General features: G+C 52.8%; 1 protein-coding gene across 2 annotated transcripts in view; it reads right to left on the bottom strand.

Moving 5' to 3' along the window:
• The window catches only part of CDH23 (cadherin related 23), a 365329-nt gene that overhangs the window by 177366 nt on the left and 168733 nt on the right, over window positions 1-19230 (bottom strand). For both annotated transcript variants that reach the window (XM_021699647.1, XM_021699649.1), the window contains exons 9-10: window positions 12130-12242; window positions 10074-10262 (exon numbers count right to left, since the gene is read on the bottom strand). In XM_021699647.1, the coding sequence (XP_021555322.1) occupies window positions 10074-10262; window positions 12130-12242 (302 nt within the window). The remainder of the gene's footprint in view (window positions 1-10073; window positions 10263-12129; window positions 12243-19230) is intronic.

The raw sequence follows: 19230 nt of genomic DNA, 5'->3' as shown, positions 1-19230 counted from the left end.
CTGGGGAGAAATTAATAGGAAAAAGAGCAGATGGGGCTGTCCTTCTCCCCCTGGCTTCCCTTCCAGAATGGCTTTGCTTTGAAATCAACAGATATTTTCCTGGAGAACCTAAACCTTGGCGGAAGAACCCCGGAAATGTGAGCTGAAGCTGAGATACAACAGAGGTCTTGCAAACGGACCCCTGCCCACTGCCCAGCAAACAAAATTGTAGAGCGATGCTCACAAGGCCACATGGATTCCAGGTACCAGCTGTGTAGACATGGCTCTGGGCAGACTCTTACCCGGCTAGGCAGTCAGATCACCAGAGAACCTTTTAGAAACAGGAGCAGCCAGGATGGGCACCTTGGCCTGGGGCATGGGGACTGGGGAAAGGGCAGTGCTGACCTCCATTTCTGGATGTGCCTCGTCTTGGTTGCTCCCTGGACCAAAGCCCTCACTCCTTACTTTCTCTCAGCTTTGCGTCACTGATGAACTCACAAGCTGGGTGAGAGGTACAGAACGTTGGAAGCACTCTATCTACTTCCTTTATACTGCTCAGGGGATTCAGTGGGAGGTGGGTGATTTCCAGCCAGATCCCACTTATCTCCCTAATAGAGGGAAACAAGATCTGGATAACTGGATAATCATACATCCACAGAAAGTGTAAAAACTCACATCTGCTTCCGTGGATGCTGGCAGCCTGCCCCTCCCTCTCTTTCCCATCTCTTCACTGCTTCTAGAGTTTGGTTTCTACTTCAAATTGCTTTGGAAAATATGAAAATGGAGATCCATGCTCTGGGTCCCATCAGCAGGCAGGGAGAGTTTAGGGCAACTGGGATCACTCCCTGGGGTGGCAGGGACGTATATTCCCTATGTCTCTACTGCAAAGTAGATGCTGGTGGATGGATATAGGGGGCCCAGTTGAACAGTGGCCTGGAGCATCCAGAGCTGGAAAATGGACCCTCTGCTGAATGTGTGACACGGAGCCTTCCTGCTCCCACCCCTCTCCAAATGGATGTGTGGCTCAGGATGCCAACTCTGCCAACCAGCAGAATGTCAGCCTCACAGCAAAAGCCCAAGGAGGGAGCTGGGCTAAAGGGTGGTAGTTCATGAGCACAGGGATTAAGGAGGGTTTGTTCATCTTTTTTGTGTGCCAAGGACCCCTCTGATGGTCTCGTGAAGCCCACGGACCCCCTTTCTAGAACAACATTTTTAATTGCAAAAAAATAAGATACATGGGACCACAAAGGCAACTCATCATGTTGAAATACAGTAACCACATATTCTAAAGGGGTGTTAAAGAAGAATTAGGTGCTTCTTAATGCATTAAACAATAAGATTCAGCGGAGGCGTTAACATATGCTGTAATTTCAAAGTAGTGATAACTGTAAATGGTATGTTGAGATCCCAGGACACCGGAAATGTGATAGGAAAATGTCTGAGGTTTCTCTTGGGGTCAAAGCCCCAGGTTCTACTAATACCACTGTTTGTTTCTATTTTCATAATTAAAGGGAATGCTAACGGTCAGTTACAGGTGAGTGGAAATAAAGATGCAGATTTTTTTTTTTTAATAAACTTGGGGTGGTTGGGTCTTTCTTTCTTTTTTTTCTCTTTTTTTATTGTTATGTTAATCCCCATACATTACATCATTAGTTTTAGATGTAGTGTTCCATGATTCATTGTTTGTGCATAACACCCAGTGCTCCATGCAGAATGTGCCCTCCTCAGTACCCACCACCAGGCTAACCCATCCTCCCACCCCCCTCCCCTCTAGAACCCTCAGTTTGTTTCTCAGAGTCCATCGTCTCTCATAGTTCGTCTACCCCTCCGATTTCCCCCCTTCATTCTTCCCCTCCTATCTTTTTTTTTTCCTTAACATATATTGCATTATTTGTTTCAGAGGTACAGATCTGAGATTCAACAGTCTTGCACAATTCACAGCGCTTACCAGAGCACATACCCTCCCCAGTGTCTATCACCCAGTCACCCCATCCTTCCCACCCCACCCCCCACTCCAGCAACCCTCAGTTTGTTTCCTGCAATTAAGAATTCCTCATCTCAGTGAGGTCATATGATACATGTCTTTCTCTGTTCGACTTATTTCAAAGATGCAGATTTTTATTCCATCCAGAGTCATGGATGCCTTGGGGAGGCAGTGGGCCCCCACTTTTGGGACTGAAAGGAAGCCTGGCCGAGGCCCCTGGGGCCCACAGCCACAACCATGATGCAGGGGCTAGAGAAACCACACGCTGGACAGACTGAAGAATAAAACAAATGGGAAAATAAATTTAAATAAAGACAAGGTTGTGGGCTGGGTCCCTGACAGGCCTGGAACACATGTGGAATGGAGAATGAGGGTGATGGATAAAAACAAGGCCCAGATTAACAGGAGAACGAGAACATCTCCCCTTCTCACTGCCCCTCCCCCCAATCCCTATAAGTAAACCCAGTATTCTGGAATATGGCTTTTTCTCCCTGTCGTTTGCTTTCTTTTATTTATTTATTTGGTGATGTTTTCTCCTTGGGGAGGTGGGTAATTCTGTTTTCTTTTTTTCCTATGCCCCTCAAACAAATGAATCGTGTCATCTCCTGCCTGAAATAAGAATTAGCTCCTGCCAGATGTGTCCCCGTTCACCTTGCCTTACCTCCCTCCTCACCCTGCCCGCAGCCATGCTGGAGGTGGGAGACCGACCTGCTTGGTGGGACCAAACCTTTGAGAATGGGGGAGCTGTGGCTGCGAATGCAGAGCTCCCCAGAGCAAGCAAGAAGCACAGGATTGAGAGTTCAAGGCCAAGCTCTGTGACCCACTGGCTGTGTGACCTTGGGGAAGCCCCTTAACCTCTCTGAGCCTTGACTGCCTCCTCTCTGAAGAAACACAATAATATACGTCTCTCTCAGGGTTGGGATAATAAAAACAATTAAAATTTAAAGAGTGCTTTTTATGGGCCAGGCACGGTTTCACATACACATATTAACTCACTGAATCCTCCTAACAGCTTTGTGAAGTAGGTCCTATTGTTGCGTTCATTTTGCACATAGGAAAACTGAACCAGAAAGGATAAATTAAGTCTCCTAAGGTTACACAGATCAAAAGTAGCACAGCAGGATTCGAACCCTGGCAGTCTGGCTTCAAAGTGCTCATTTTTTCACCATTCTGGCTGCTTCTCTCTTCCTAAATGGATGCTCCAGGTAGCACCAAATAAACAAGCACATGGGCAGGCTGGGAGAGGGCAGTGGGGGGATGAGGCCTACACTGGTGCCAGATCCCTCTGCCCAAAGTGGAGAGCAAAGGTGCCGAAACAAGTTTGGGGAAGGGAAGGTGGGGGGAGGAGGCCCACAGAGGGGCCAGATCCCTCTGCCCAAAGTAGGGAGCAGAGATGCAAGAGCAAGTTCGGGGAAGGGAGGAGGGGCCCACGTGGGGGGCAGGAGAGAAGTAGGAAGCTCAGGTGGCACCCTCCCCTTCCCACCCAGGTCCTCTTGGACCAAAAGGTTTGTAGAATCTTCACTGAGACCGACTGGCCCAACCCATGGTTTTCCCGAGGTGGACACTGAGGCAAAGAGTGGGGACGTGGCTTGCTTGGAATCGCTCTGTGGGTCAGAAGCAGAATGGGGGTGGAACATGGCTTTGGGGTTTTCTCTACCACTTCCCCTGGGCAGTTGGGGTAGGTCTGGTAGCAGAAGGCTAGGGCCAGGGTTCAGAGTCCTGGGCCGATTCTGACTTGGGAGAGCCTCTGTCACAAAGACCAAAGGTAGCCACTCCCTGTCCTCCTGGGCAGAGTTCTGAAGGCGGTCTCCATTGGAATTTTCGGGTTTCATAATAAGGGGACTCGGGTTCTCTGGCTTCTTGCCACCCTGAGAGGAAAATGGTGAAACTGTAAGAGAGCCTCCAGCCAGATGCTGGAAAGCACCTGCTGGCTGGAACAGGTGGCTGAGGGGAAGGGGGCTCCCGTGCAGCTTTGCTACGTTTCCCTGCTTCCAGCCTTGGCTCCCGACAGCCCATTTTCAACACAGCAATCAGAGGGCTCCTTAAGAAAGGTGACTCAGAGCATGTCACCCCCCTGGCTCCCCACTGGGCTTGCGGTAACAGAAAAAAAGCCTTCCCGGGGCTGCAGGGCCTGGCCCGGCTCCCACTGATGCTGCTAACTAACTAACTCCCACTAACTCACCTCCTCTCTCACTGCATCTCAGCCCCCCCCCCCCCGACCCATCTCTTTTCTGCTCCTTGAAAATACTCAGCCGGTTCCCTTTCAGGGGACCTATGCCCTTGGGGGAGTCCCCCAGCACCTGCTGCCAGAATGTTCTCCCTCTGCAGCTCCGTGTGGCTGCTTCCTCGACACCTCTTAACCTCAGCACTAAGGGCACCTGTTTTGGAAGGCCATCTGGAACTGCTGAGTCAAAAATCACCCCCCCCAATGGCATCCCATCACTCACCCTGGTGGTTGACTTGTTGACACTCATTTCCACCTGTAGTGCAGTTTGTACCTATTCCTCCAGCTTCCCCGGTGGGATGAAACAGAAGCTCTTGGAGCCCAGGGACCACATCTTCAGCACTAATTCCTTAGTGGTGGGCGCATAGTAGGTGCGCAAGAATGTTCGTTGAGTGAATGCATACGTCATCCCCCAGCTATGTGAATTTCCACAGAGGCCCCCAGAAAGGCCTGGCGGGGGGGGGGTGCGCCAGCAAATTAATGAAGTCTGAAGGCCATTCTCAAATGATCCCAATCCCCAGAAATAGCCAGAACTGGGCAGTGGAGGCCTCTCCGGGGGATACTGGTGCCCCACTCCCCACTCCCCTGCAAAACTATTCTCAAGGACAGCAGGAAATAGGTTCTGGGAAGCTATGGGTCAGAAATGAGACTGAAATGGAGTGGATCAAAGGCTCCCAGCTCCTGAGAAGAAAGGTACAGGGCGGGTGAGGGGTACTGCCAACGTTCAGCTCTCGGAGTCCGCTGGGAGGGGTCGCGCACAATGCCCAACAGTATTTAAAAACAAAGCCCTTTGCTGGCATTTGTAAAGCAGCCGGAGCATGGATGATCTACACTTGCTGCAGCAGCAGAGGCAGGGTGCAGAGCACAGAGAATCTACTCGAAGGAGGAGAGTGGCTTTTAGGACAACTGAACAGAAACTTCCAACCATCCTAATAATGTCACCCCATGCAGATGGGAAAACATGACAGGCTAGCTCAGCTGTGGGCAGGACTGGGTGGGGAGGGCTGCAGGCTTGATCAGGAGAGGAAAAGCTGACCCAACTGGAGAAAACACACAAAGAACATGCTGCGGCCAAGGGCGCGGGTAAGGAATCTAAGTGGGCGAGTGTGCTGCTTATTTCTTGTGGCTTTCCAGAACACCGAGGAAGAGACAAGAGAACGCCCAGCAGCCAGGAGCAGGGGAATGAGGCTGCCACAGCCTTTAATTTGAAACTCAGAATTGAGCTCCACACCAAGCCTGACTCCTGGGGCCTTTGCCTTGAGATTTTTTTTTTGTGATTTGCATTACAACCATCTATTTGCATCTCAACTGTCATGCAGTACAAATGGGCTCTTGGTGGTTTCAGCCCATCCTATCCTATCCTATTCAACCCTTCCTTCTCGGGCTTCTGTGAGTTTTCTGTAGCTGGGCAAAGGAGAAGAAATTACTCAGCAGGACTTGACAATGAGGATGGAGTCCTCGGGAGATAGAAAGGGCTTCTTTCAAGTACCATTGTTGTCTTGAATTCTCCTGCAGAGGCTGAGATTCAGCAAGAAACTGGGCAGAATCTTCCATCTGGAGGGGATGCCAGCATTGTCTAGTCTTTGTGAATTAGATTAGCATCCTTCTCGGGAATGACTGCCATAAAGTGCTAACTGAAAGGTTAAACTGCTTCCTCTTTCCCTTTCTGTTTTCCATCAGCACTCTCTGCTGCCCCACTGTGGACTTTTGAGGTCACCTTCTTATACAAACTCAGGGGGAACTGAGCTTTAGCCCAGGGGTACTGACTGAGGATTGAGTTTGGACAAAGCTCTGAGCCACCTCATGGCTACTTTTATCATTAAATCGTGCTTTAATTCAACCAGCACACATTTCTGCAGTGCCTCCCAAATGCCAGGCAGAGTGTGAGGCTCTGGGTTACACTGGCGAGCAAAAGCAGGCCTGCCCCTGCCTGTGAATTCTTCATTTTAATCCGTGAGACAGGTATGATTGAGATCATCACAGTAACATCTGCAAAACCACAATAATGGTGAGTGCAAGGGAGAATCACATGTTCTCTAGACTCTGTGACAAAAAGATTTCACCTCTCCTCATGCTCCTTTCCCTCCTCCTAGTTTGCTCGATGAACACATTCTTCCACCACGCCTAGCAAATCCAGCCACCTTCACCCCAGACACGAATCCCAACACCTATCCTCCCCTCAGAAAGAGAACTGGAAGAAACAACTAATTTTTAAAATCTCCTTTTACAAAAGATGCCTGATTTCTCTTTGAGGTTCCCTGATTTTTCAGAGTCTGGACGTTGGCAACGTGGCTGAACTACTCCACTCTGGGAACCTGGGGCCCGACCCTTAGCACCCAAGGCTGGGCCTTGGGATCATTTACCTCATCCAGATCTGGATCCCTCCAAAATTCTGGAGAGAAGAGATGGGAGACATTAAAAAAAACCCAACAACAACAAAAAAACACCAGGGCAATTTAAAAAGCAATTTATTCCTCCGTCTTATTTAGGAATTGGCCCAGGACCACGTCTGGGATGGTTTGGGTGCAGCTCTATGGGGAGGCTGGACTGTGACCCACAGGACCTCAGGGTGGGGAGTCTGGGCTTCTGGGCTGCCTTTTTTCATCAGTAGTCCTCTTTGTACCCCACTGAGCCCTGGAGAAGCGGGGCCCTCTAGGGAGGAGCCAGCCCTTTACTGTCAGACTGGCCAACTCCCTGGGGCAAGCAGTGCAATGGTCCCCGGTAGCACCGGGCACCCGGTCCTCCACAGGCACGCTGACACCTTTCCCTGGGTGGGGAGCGACCACCAGAGGCAGGCTGGACCCAGACACCCCTCAGCCTCCCTGCAGACGCTGCGGACAGGCCTTCCAGCAAAGCAGGACTGAGCTAAACCCCAAGGGGTCAGGGTGGCCCTGAAATCCCCCAACCAGTGGTGGTGAGAGGGCCCTGGGGTTCTGGCCCTGCTGGTGGGGATGCTCCCTGGACCATCTGGTTAACATCTGGGTGTGTGGCAGGTACTGTGCTAAGTCCTACAGACTAAAGGCCTGATCTCCTTCTCTATCCCTTGTTGGCAAGCCCAATACGTAGCTCTTCCTCATATTCCCCAGCCTTCTGGCAGTGAGGTGGCGCCACGTCCCTAGCTCTGGGCAGTTCCAGGCAGCTCAGGATGAAGCACAGAAGAGCTGGTGCTTGCCCGCCTAGCTGCCCCCTCCCTCCTGCAGGGACCAATGTGACTCCGGAGCCTGTACCTGAGTGACTACAGAGTGGGGTCTCCCTGCCCACCTGTGCTGGATGAGTAGTAATAAATCTCTGAGCGACAGGTCATGATCCCTGGGTCCTGGGATCGAGACCCACGTCCGGCTCCCTGCTCAGTGGAGAGCCTACTTCTCCCTCTCTCTCTGCCTGCCTCTCTGCCTACTTGTGCTTTCTCTCTCTGTGTCAAATAAATAAATAAAATCTTTAAAAAATAAAAAAAATCTCTGAGCGAGAAATAAACCTCTGTTTCAGGGTTAATTTGTGACTGCAATAGAAATGGATACATTTTCACACAGATGAGCAAAGTGACGCTTAGAAAGGGTCCACGGCTCATCGAAGGTCGCAGAGATAGCAAGAATTGCAAGGCTGGATTGAACACAGGGCCCGGCTGATTCCAGAGCTTGGGCCACAAGCTGCCTCCCCTCTAGGCTGCCTCCAAAATCGAGCCCCAATTCCTTGGTTTGGCATTCAAGGCTCAAGGCCTGTGTCCCAGCCCAGCCTCGCAACAGCCCGCTATGCAAACCCTGCGTCCATCACACAGTACAGCCTGCTCCCTCCTCCTACTCGCAGGTTCCTCTCTCTGGGCCTCTCTGCGGGCCACTGCCCAACCCGCCAGCCCTCCTGGCTGCTTTTCACCATCTGATTTGTGTCCCAAGACTCAGCCCTGGTCCCCCTTTCACCGTAGAGCTTTGGCTGGTCCTCTGGCCCCTTCTTCCCCCAACCTCGGCCGAGCTCTGGAGCCCTCTCTGCCCGTTGTCACTGGCCCGCACGCGAGGACCAGCGTCTCTGTTCTCTTGGACATTCATCATAGCCTGAATCCAGACAGGGTACTTTCTCCCGAGGCTCTCACTCCCACAGCAGTGTCTAAAGGGGGTGCTGTGCTCCAGGGGGATAAAAGATGACGCACTGGGGCATGAGAAAATGTTGGAGCTTGTTTTGATACCTGTTTATCTCCACCTTTTAAACTTTCTACATTTTTGCATATGTTTTAAAAAGTACCTACTACCCTTGTGTAAACACACTTGGTCCCATGGGCTACACTCCCCCAAGGGACCAAATATAGCTCCTTGTAAACAGTAGGTGCTCAGTACATACTTTAGTTATCTCAGATAGGGATGGGATGACTTAGCAGGAGGTGGGGGCACGTGGCTGACGCACGGGCGCATGCGCACACACACCCAGTGGGACCGACCTGCCCTTGCAGACCTGCGTCCTTGGTGGGGGCAAGGGTTGGCTGGGGTGGATGTGGACGGTGTGCAGCTAAGAGAAGCTGACAGGAGACGGTTGAATCATGGGAGGAGGGGCTCCTGGGCAGGTGTGTTGGTGGTTTGTTGAGCAGCTGGAGTAGAGAGGGGCAGGAGGTAGCGGGAAGCCAGGCCTGGAGCAAGGCCAGTGCGGGAGTCCCGCATTGCAAGGCGTAATTGCAGAGAAGCCCCACAGGCTGGAAAACCTAATGGAATTCCTGAGCAGAGTGGGCCAGGAGCAGCGGTAATAAATAGAAGTGCTATTAAGGATTGTGGCTGCTGACAGGCAGGGGAGAGACGGGACACGGGAGGGGCGGGGAGGAGGAAGGCTGAGAGGGTCTCCCCATCAGCATGGAAGCCTGTCCCATCCAGGCCTGGTGGGGCAAGGGCCCCATCCCAGAGCCTCTTCCCGCCTGTCCTTCTGGAGCTCTCCCTCACTCACGGCACATGTCCCTTCCTCTTAAGACTGGCCTCAGCCAGGGGCGCCTGGGTGGCTCAGTTGGTTAAGCGACTGCCTTCGGCTCAGGTCATGATCCTGGAGTCCCGGGATCGAGTCCCGCATCGGGCTCCCTGCTCGGCAGGGAGTCTGCTTCGTCCTCTGACCCTAAACCCTCTCATGTGTTCTCTCTCTCTCATTCTGTCTGTCTCAAATAAATAAATAAAATCTTTAAAAAAAAAAAAAAAAAAAAAGACTGGCCTCAGCCAGGCAGACCCTGTAGGGGGCTGCAGGCTTCCCAGACCCCCAGAGTCTCCTTGTGGCCTGGGATCCCCTTGAAAGCACTTATGCTGCTCACATGGAAAAGGAGGAGTCATTACTACACCAAAAGCAGAAATAAGACTTTTTTTTCCAAGGTCGTATTTATACAACAGCCCCCAACTTTTAAAATATCTATTTTTGGGGGGCACCTGGGTGGCTCAGTCATTAAGCGTCTGCCTTCAGCTTGGGTCATGATCCCAGGGTCCTGGGGTCGAGCCCCACATCGGGCTCCCTGCTCAGCGGGAAGCCTGCTTCTCCCTCTCCCACTCCCACTCCCCTTGCTTGTGTTCCCTCTCTCGCTGTGTCTCTCTCTATATCAAAAAATAAATAAAATCTTAAAAAAAATATCTATTTTTTGGTACATGTTTTATAATGTACATACTAGATCAACAGGATGAGCATATCTTCCTAAATAAATCACTAAATGAAGAACTACACACCAGAAGTGTGTGCTCCAAGAGTTTTTGCGGGGGTGGGGGGTAGGCTGAGGATTAGAGACTGCTGATTTTTGCAGGGGAGGAAGGGCAGGAATGTTTGTTTCTATTTTATAGATGGGGACTTGGAAGCCCAGAGATACCTGGCATCTTTCCCAGGGTTGGATGGCTCAGGAAGGGCGGGGGTCTGGACAGGCCATGCGTCCCCGGAACTCACCTCGTCCTTGTCCACCACCTGGATGAAGAGGGGTAGGGCGAAGCCCACCTGTGCGAGCTCGGTGATGGCCACACTGTATTCAGAGCTGTTGAACTCCGGGGCATTGTCGTTGATGTCAATAACCAGGATGTTGAAGGCTGTGGTCACTGTGGCATCGGATGGAGTGCGGTCATCATTCAGTTCTGTGCCCTGCAGGGAGAGGACAAACACCCCAGAGATGAAGGCAGCCATAATCACAATATGATCACCTACCAAGGCTTTCTCAATGGTAGGTCCTGTGCTTTATGTGAATGATCCCATCCCCTCACCACCATCCCGGGAAGAAGATTCTATCGTTAGCATCCCCATTTTACCTCTGAGGAAACTGAGGCTCAGAGAGGTTAAGTAACTTGCATAAGGACACACAGCCAGAGTAGGTGTCAAACTTAGGCAGTAGGATTCCAGAACCAAGGGGACGAGGTGGCATGGTGATGATAAGACAGATCTGGGGGCTCATCAAGGGGCAAAGGGAGACTATTCAATTTGGCAGATGATTAAACTGAGGTCAAGAATTTTTATGCTAGCAGGTAATCAAGACTGAATTTGGCACCTGCTATGGCCCAAACACTGTGCTAGGTACCATGAGGGTCTGTGTCAGACTCAGGGAAAAATCCTGAGTGCCAAATCCTTGGGTGCCCTGTCTCTGCACCAGAGCCCGCTGGCCCCCAAATACCCATTCCCAGGTCTCACTCAATTTTCTGAACCCAAATCTCTGGGCAGGAGGCCCAGGACTAGCTATCTTTTACCAGTTCCCCAGGAGATTTGGATTCACAGCCAAGTTTGGGAACTTACCCTCACATTTTATATAAAGGTGGAAGAACTGAGCTCAGGGTCCCGCAGATCTGTGTTATCATCTTATCTGTCTTATCAACACTACGCCACCTCGTCCCCTTGGTTCTGGAATCCTACTGCCTAAGTTTGACACCTACTCTGACGGTGTGTCCTTATGCAAGTTACTTAACCTCTCTGAGCCTCAGTTTCCTCAAAGGTAAAATGGGGATGCTAACGATAAAATCTTCTTCCCGGGATGGTGGGGGTGGCCCTGGGGCCAGGCCACAGTTCTCTCCAACTGGAACTACATGCCTCCATAAGAAGCAAACAGAGAGGAGGGGAGGCAGAGAGGGGCCCCTGGCTTGGTGGCTTGATGCAGGGTAGGGAAGAGGCAGTGTGTTAGCCCCTCTCCCCTTGCCCCTACCTGGCCCAAGTGAGCACAATGGGTGGTGACAGAGGATCCAGATGACCAGGGAGGGCTAATCAACCTGTTGCTGTTGCAGCCTTCCCAAGGTCAAGGAGACCAATCAAGGGCCAGGCTGGGCTGCTCCATTCTCCTCAGGATGCAAGGACCTCCTTCCCCAAGCCTTTCTCCTCAGGCCTTGTGCCCTCCCCCGCCTCAGTCGATGGGACGGGCTGAGAAGGACCCCTGTGGCCCAGGCAGAGTCCATACCCTAAATGGGTTTCGCAGGGAATGATGGCTCTGCAAATCAGAGATTTTAACTGAAGCCAGCCATCAGTGGCAGGGGATAGAGGGGCCAGAGGGTTGTGGCTCTGGCACACCTCCAGGGTAAGGACCCCAGGGTTTCCCCCTCTCCCCACTGTGCTACTGCTTCCTAACCAGGGACTAGCCCCAGGGGAGCTGTCAGAATTAGAAACGGGACAAACCCCAGAAACGGGGTCAGTATAAGAACTGAGCTGGCTGCAACAGAGAACTTGGAATCATAGGTAGCATTAAGGACCTCGGATGAGCACCTCCTATGTGCCCCCTCATTCCTCAAATGGGGATAAAAGTCCTAACCCTATGTAATTGTTGATAATGTCTGTGAGGTACCCAGCACCGGGCCCTGACTCGGCCTACGCCCTGGTAAGTGTGGTCCCTTCCTCACGGGGTCCCGTGCACGAGCCCCGGAACCATGCACGGCTAGAGGCCGGGGGCTTCCGCAGGGGGGCACTGCTGGAGGCTGGTACCAGAGTGTGGGCAGCCCTCCCCACGGGATGCAGCTGCCCACCACCTGGCTCTCACCTTCACGGTCAGGATGAAGCCGTGGCTGTACAGGGGGTTCTCCCGATCCAGTAGGCCGTTCAAGGTCAGCGCTCCGCTGATATAGTCCAGGGCGAAAATGCTGTTGGTATTCCCTGCAAGAGAGAGTACCATTCCAGGTATGCCTGCGGCCCAGGCCAGGTGGGCACGGGCTGCGGTCAGGGCTCCTCTCTGTGTGTTAAGGACGAATCAGTAACTTAACACGGATGCTGGCCCAAGGAGTAATGGGAAATGTTCTGGAAGACGCAGCCCATGCAGCAGACAGCACTGATTCACAGAGCAGAGGATGTTCTGCTCCTCCTCTGCTCCGTCTCTTGGAATGAGTCAAGGAGAAAGTCTTGGTTTGGCTTTGGTGAAAGCATCCCTCCAACACGTGCTTGTTTTCCTTTGTAACAGAGAGAGAGCAGGCTTCAGGCTCGGAGGCTTCCAGAGGAGTGGTACTCAGCTAGGACTCAATAACTGCTATGGTCTGAATGCTTGCTTCCCCCCAGAATTCATATGGTGACATCCAAAGCCACACAATGGTATTAGTAAGTGGGACCTTCGGGAGGTGCCTCGGTCACGAAGGTGGAACCTTCACGGATGGAATTAGTCTCTTATAAAAGAGGCCCCAAGGGATCCCATGCCCCTTTGACCATGTGAAGACACAGTGAGGGATCACTGTCTATGAACCAGGAGGAGGGCCCTTGCCTGACCATGCTGACACTCTTGATATTGAATTTCCCAGCCTCCAGAATTTTAGGAAATAAATTTCTGTTGTTTATAAGCCACACAGTCCCTGGTGTTCCGTTATAGCAACCCGAATGGACTAAAGCAGAAACCTAGTTTGGTTTCCTTTGTGCTTATTTTTACGGTCATTTTCTATTCTATTCCATTCTATCCTATTCTAATTTTCTATTTAGTATAAAAGTTCCTTTTATAATAAATGTAAGTTAAAGACCTAAATCGATCTTAAGAATGAGCATTTATTTTAAGTACCTATTAAAACTTGAAGTACATATTTAAAGTACTGGCAAAAATCATACACAAGCAATACCGGCTCAGATGGAAGCTTCTGTGCCCACCCCTGTCTCCCCTACCAACTTCACTTTATGCTTCCCCCTACAGGCATCCCATGTCCCCATAGCGGCTTCCCCAGCTTCCCCAAATCACCACGTCCATTCCTGCTTCCTCTTCTGGCTGTGTACACCTTCCTCTCTGGGCCTCCCCTCCCATCTCCCACCGAGTGCCAGTCTTCCTCTTGCTCCTCCACCTCCTCCAGGAAGGCGGCCCGACTTCTCGGGCTGACCCTCCATGCTCACAGGCAGTAGCCACCGTACTGTTTGCTCTCCCATTGCTCCGTGTGTGTTCACGGGCTCTTCCTGGCCAGCCTGAAGCTGGACGGCCCTTCATGACTGGCCCTCAAGGACCCTGGCCAGTGCTGGGCATCCAGTGGCAAGCAGGTTCCTGAAGGATCGCTGCTCCCGGCCCACCTGGGCCCCCACCCTTGTCCTTGTACCCTTCCTGCCAGGCTGTGAATTCACCTGGGCAAATCCCAATTCCACTCTTCTCTCTTCCTCATTAACCAGTTTGTTGGCTCATTCACATACTCACACGCTGCCATTCATTCGCAGAGTCAGCCATCTCCGGGGCCCTGTGCGTGGTGCTGTGGGGGATACGGATGTTGGTCTATCAGGAAGCCTGGTAAGGGGGCTTCGACATGCGTGAGAACCAGCATCTCTGAGTTCACGTCAGGGAGAGACTGTTCACACATGGGAAGGCTCAAGGAAGGAGAGTATCACAGAGGAGGTGGCGTTAAATCCCTACACCACCATGTAGCAGCTGTGTGACCTTGGGCAACTCACCTAACCCCTCTGGCTTGGTCTCCCCATCTGTAAAATGGGGATAATGGATCTACCTCATAAGGTCATGAAAATTAAATGAGTATGAAATATATAGACATATATACATACATGCGGACATGCACACGCACACACCCAGAACAGTTCCTGGCACAAAGTAAGTACTAAGTACTGCTGGGCCCTGGCCGATGGGCAGGAAGGACTGGGGAAGGGGATGGATGGACACTGATTCCACAGGCAGGAACTAATCAATACCCCGGCCTTCGACACACACAGGTGGAAGCTACTGTATCTCCCCCCAAGCCCCATGCCCCGGCTCTAAGGGGATCTGTGCACAGTTAGGGGCTCGTATCATCTCTTGGATCAATAAGGGAAAGCACAGAGTGGACACAATTTCGTCTTCTAACTTTAGACTTTGGGACGGGCTGTTCTCGGCTAACCCTCTGCTGGCTGGCAAGGCATCTGCCTCTACCCGGTTGGTAGCTGGAGGCTGTCCTCCCCTGTCCTCCCGGGCCACTACAGGGGTTGGCTGACGCAGGGGAGAGACAGCTGATGCTTGCAGAGCCCGTTCAGGTCTCCCGTCACTCTCAGACTGTGGGCTTTGGGGACTCTGACGTGGGGCCTGGCCAGGGAGTGGACATCACTCCAGCCTCACCCATGCCCGGAGCTTCCTCCCATGGCCAGAGAGAGACCTGGACACCTTCCTGCTGAGTGGGCGTAGTGGGGAGGAGAGGGCTGCAAGGAAGCATAGACATGCATGAAGGTAAGGGGGTGTGTTTTTGTTTAGCCAGGAATTCTGCTGCTGGGGAAGCAGGAGGATGGAGGCTTTCATCTGTGTGTCATTAGCTAATCCGTTCAACAATTACTGAGCTCCTATGATGTGCCAGAGACACATTCTAGCAGGGGATGCAGCCCTCAACCAGGTGTTCACATCACAGGGTGATCAGGGCTGAGGTGGGGTGAAGCATGGACATGACAGGGCCCTTTGGGGGCTGGGTCCTCTGAGTCCCTAAATGCTGAGCTGAAGGGCTGCCCTGAAGCAACACCGCTGAGCCTCCTGCCACCCATTACCCCCCCACCAGTGTGGGCCCCACCTCCCCAGCCCCTAGGGCTAGCATCCCATCGTTCTGAATTTCCATATAAATTTATTCTTCCCAATAAAGGAAACTACCAAATGTTTAACTAAATGTGATTCAATTTTTATCTTTGTAAGATTTTCCCTATACATCATTCACAAACCAGAAGCCCCTTATTGAATGATATGCTTTGGGTTTTGGCTTGAAACATGGGGTTATCAACCATGGCACACTCAGCTGGACCTCCCCACTCAGCACCTCTGCCCCAATGATGACCCTACTGCCCATCCCCAACCTGAAGTCTGTCTCCCGCACATAAAATATCACTTCCCTGACCCAGGCATTTTTCTCCAACAAACGTGCAGGCAGATACCCTCCAACTGGTACACATTCAAATTCAGGGACCCTCCTCCAACACACACACACACACACACACACACACACCCCTTTTTCCCATATCTACCTGTGTGGAGTTCACCTCTCAGCCTCCTGCCAAGTATGAATCACCAACTCCCAGGACCAACAGCCAGAAAGGGTTACACCCAGGGAGCCGACAGGACCACCTGAGTGAGCCACTGGCTCTGATGGTCTGTCACCATGGCAACAGCAGGACTCCTGGGATGCTGGTTCAGGCACGGGCAGGAGGTGAGTGGGCAGGAGGTGAGCCCTGAGCCCCAAGCAGAGAGGGCCAAGAGTAGGACTCTTTCCAAGACTGATGGACTGATTACATTACTCATTCATCTGAGTTCGTATTGAGCACCTACTGTGTGCAAGATGCTAGAGAATCAGTAGAGAAAAGCAGGCCAGGTTCATGTTTTCAGTTTTACAGTGAAGATCGACATTAACAATATAATCACGCTACTGAACACATAAGTAGGCTCCCTGAAGGAAAGCAACGTGGCATAGTGAGGTGGTTAAGATTATGCCCTCGGGAGGGCGACTGTATGGGTTCAGATAGCTCTGCCTGTTGCTGGCTGGCTGAGCTTGGTCGAGTTATGTAACATATCTGGATGACCTCAGTTTTCTAGTCTGTAAATTGGGGGTAACAAGAGTCCTCACCGCGGAGTGTTGTGGTGAGGATGGAAGGAGTGAATACAGCACCTGACACGTAGAAGTTCTCCACACCGGTCGGCTACCTGTGCTGGACTGAGATGATACCGCTGTGGACCACCTGCTCCATGCCCACCCCCACCCAAGCCTGTGCCTGAGCCAACCCTGTCCTCTTGCCAGGAGGGCCTCACAACCAAAAGCCCATGTGTACAAGTTGGCAGTCCCAAGGCCAAGGCCAAGGCCCACAGGGCATCTCACCAGGGCTCTGGCCTCGGGGATGGGTCACCATTTCCTTGCTCTTCTCCCTTAGCTCCCCTCCTACCATCCTCCCTTCCCCGGGGGGCTGTGGGCTTGGCAGCCACACAAACAAGTTTTTCTGCTACCCTGGAAGCTGATACCATGCTGTCAGCCCTCTGGTCTCCCAGACATTCTTTATCCAAGTCCCATGGGGCCTGGGGGGCCAGGGGAGGCTTACCCAGGACGCCTTTCACCTGTTCAGCCCCCATTGCTGAGCAGAAGGACAGCTGCTTCCCCTGGGTCGACAGGTGCTGTCCTAGGTGCGTGTGGATATACCTGGTAGGGGAGGGGTTCTGGGGTGGAGTGGGACTGCACCTCGGTGCCCTAAGGGCCCTGGGAACTGCTGACTTAAAGCATTCACAAAAGAGAAGAAGCGGGTCCCTATGGCCCTGCTGGTTCTCTTGGGGGCAGCCACCCCTTCTAGGAGCTCTAGGCACCCAGACCTCTTCAGATTCCCAAAGGAAAGGCCGGGGGGATGTGAATCGAGTCTGCGAAAGCATGAAAGGCTGCCAAGGGGGCATCCCAGCCTTCTTTCCCTTATTTAGGAAGAATAGTAGCTAGTACTCATCGAGAAGTTCCATGTGCCAGGGACCGACTGAAGCTGTTTGTGCAGCCATATTACTTACTCCTCACAATAACTTAGTAAGAACATAGCCATGGGAAGAAGCAGGTTCGGAGACGTCAAATAACTTGTCCAAGGTCACGTGGCTACCAAGTGGGCTGGCTTACATCTCTCTTTCTTGCCCCACGGGCATTGGCCCTGCACACCTTTGCACCCACTCTGCACTTGGCCCCATGCTAAGGGACAAGCAGATGTGAAGACACAAGAGATCATCCTCCTACATAGAATGGAGTGGTAACAAAGTTGCTTTTTGCTCAGGAGGGAGTCCTAGGTAAAAACACCGTACTTTCTGGGAAGTTCTAGATCAATTCCTCCACGGCAGATCGAGGTAGCAGCAGAATGTCTACATGGTGATGTCCTCCAGGTGGTGGTGAGGAGTGCCCACGGTGGGGACTAGTGGGAAGGCAGGGCTGTGGGCAGGAGCTCTTAGCAACCCAGGTGTTGACACACACAGGGTGCTGGCAAGGCTACTGCAGGGCAGACCTGCGGCTCCAGGGAGGATGAGCAGGAGAACACAGGGAGACAGGCAGTAGTCTGAGACGCAGGGGGACTCTGTAGAGTCCCAGGTGCCCCGAGGCAGGAGAAGAGGAAGTTCCGAGAAAGAGTGGTCAGTGGGTCAAGCAGCATCGAGAGAGAGGCTCAGGAGAAGGAAGATCCGGCAGACGCCAGTGGTTGGATCTTCAGGTGCCCCCAGAGGTCAGACTGTGAGACCCTGCGGGCAGGTGGGGCACAGATGTGGGGACAGTGAGCAGGTGCAGACCTGTGGGCAGTCACACACAAGGAGAGAGGCAGAGTGGCAGCTAGAGGGCGCAGCAGAGTCAAGCAAAGGGCTTCCGGAGTTTTACAGCTGGTCAAAGGCAGAGGGGAGGAAGTGGGAGAAGAAGTGCATGGAGGGAGTGCGGAGGGGGGAGAAGGTCAGCCTTGGCAGACAGGAGGCGCAGCTCTCTCTTTGGGCCAGGGGAGCTCGCCTTCCCACCTCCTTGTTCCTCCGGGGCTGACAGCCTCCCCCCATCCCAAGGCGCCCCTCCTCCTAGCTCCTGCCAAATCCCATCACTCGCACATCATGCCCCCTTGTTATCTCGCCCGGCAGCATCTTGACCCACAGCGAGCCAAGTCTGGGAGGAAAGCAGTTAGCGAGTGGCTGATGGTACACGTGGGAATACAGGCATGACGTTCAATTGCTTTGTCTGCTCTGCTGGGCTAACAGCAACCCGGCCTGCTGCCCTCCAAGTTAAAGGAAAACCAACGGCTTCCACCCTGTTCCTTCCTGTTCTTAAGATCCACCTCCAGTGTCACAGGCCTCAGGAAGACAGTCCTGGGGGCCGTGGCATCTTGCACTCCTCTGAGCCCCAGGCTGGGCTACGCGGTGGGGGCATCCCTGGTTCTCCCAGCAAGATCCAGGGTGGCCTGGAGGAGAAGGGCCAGGGTCTCACACTTCTGTCCCCCGGGGCACTCAGAAGGACACCTGAGCAGTGATTAGGAAGGGTCACCGAGCACACACTGGGTGGGGGCATGCTCCAGGCTGGCCCTGCCCTGGGGCTGGCGAGGGGAGAAAAGAAGAAAAAGGCCGTGCTTATGAGGAGCTCATGATCTGTGTGGGCTTCTGGGCTCAAACACCCAGCCACTCCAATGTCAGTCCCTGAATGGAGGATGGGGGCTGCAGGGAGGTGACCTGGGGTCGCTGACCCTCACCTGGCCTCTGACTTGCTCACCCTGCCCTCCTCAGGCCCAGGGTCAGGGACCCTTCCCAGGGAAGAGAGACGAACTGGGATTTGCACTCCCTTCTCTCCTGGGGTCTCTGGAGCCTGTTCGATCAACACCCAGGTGAAGACTGTCTACTGTGCATAAACTGGCAGGATGAACAGAGACCTAGGTGCCAGCAACAGATGTGCCACTTACCAGCTGTGAGACCTCCCGCAGACTGCTAATTCCTTGGAGCCAAACTCCTCATCTGTAACGTGCAGATAACAGCTCCCCCCTCACCAGGCCGGGTGAGGACCAGGCGTGATCATGTCAGTAGAGCACCTATGGTAGTGCCTGGCGCACAGTAGGTGCACAGTTTGTTCCTGTTCCTTCTTCCCCTGCTAGGCCTGCCTCCGGAACGGAAGGATCAAACCGGGCCGTCCCCGGCTGTGGTGCAGCTCATCCAGAAAGAGCTGTGAGCGGGTCTCCCTACGACCAACATGATCGTGTCTGG

This window comes from Neomonachus schauinslandi, chromosome 6, assembly GCF_002201575.2.
Source record: "Neomonachus schauinslandi chromosome 6, ASM220157v2, whole genome shotgun sequence".
Taxonomy (NCBI): Eukaryota; Metazoa; Chordata; class Mammalia; order Carnivora; family Phocidae; genus Neomonachus; species Neomonachus schauinslandi.
Note: the sequence above shows the minus strand (reverse complement) of the source record. Positions and strands in the feature narration are given on the sequence as shown.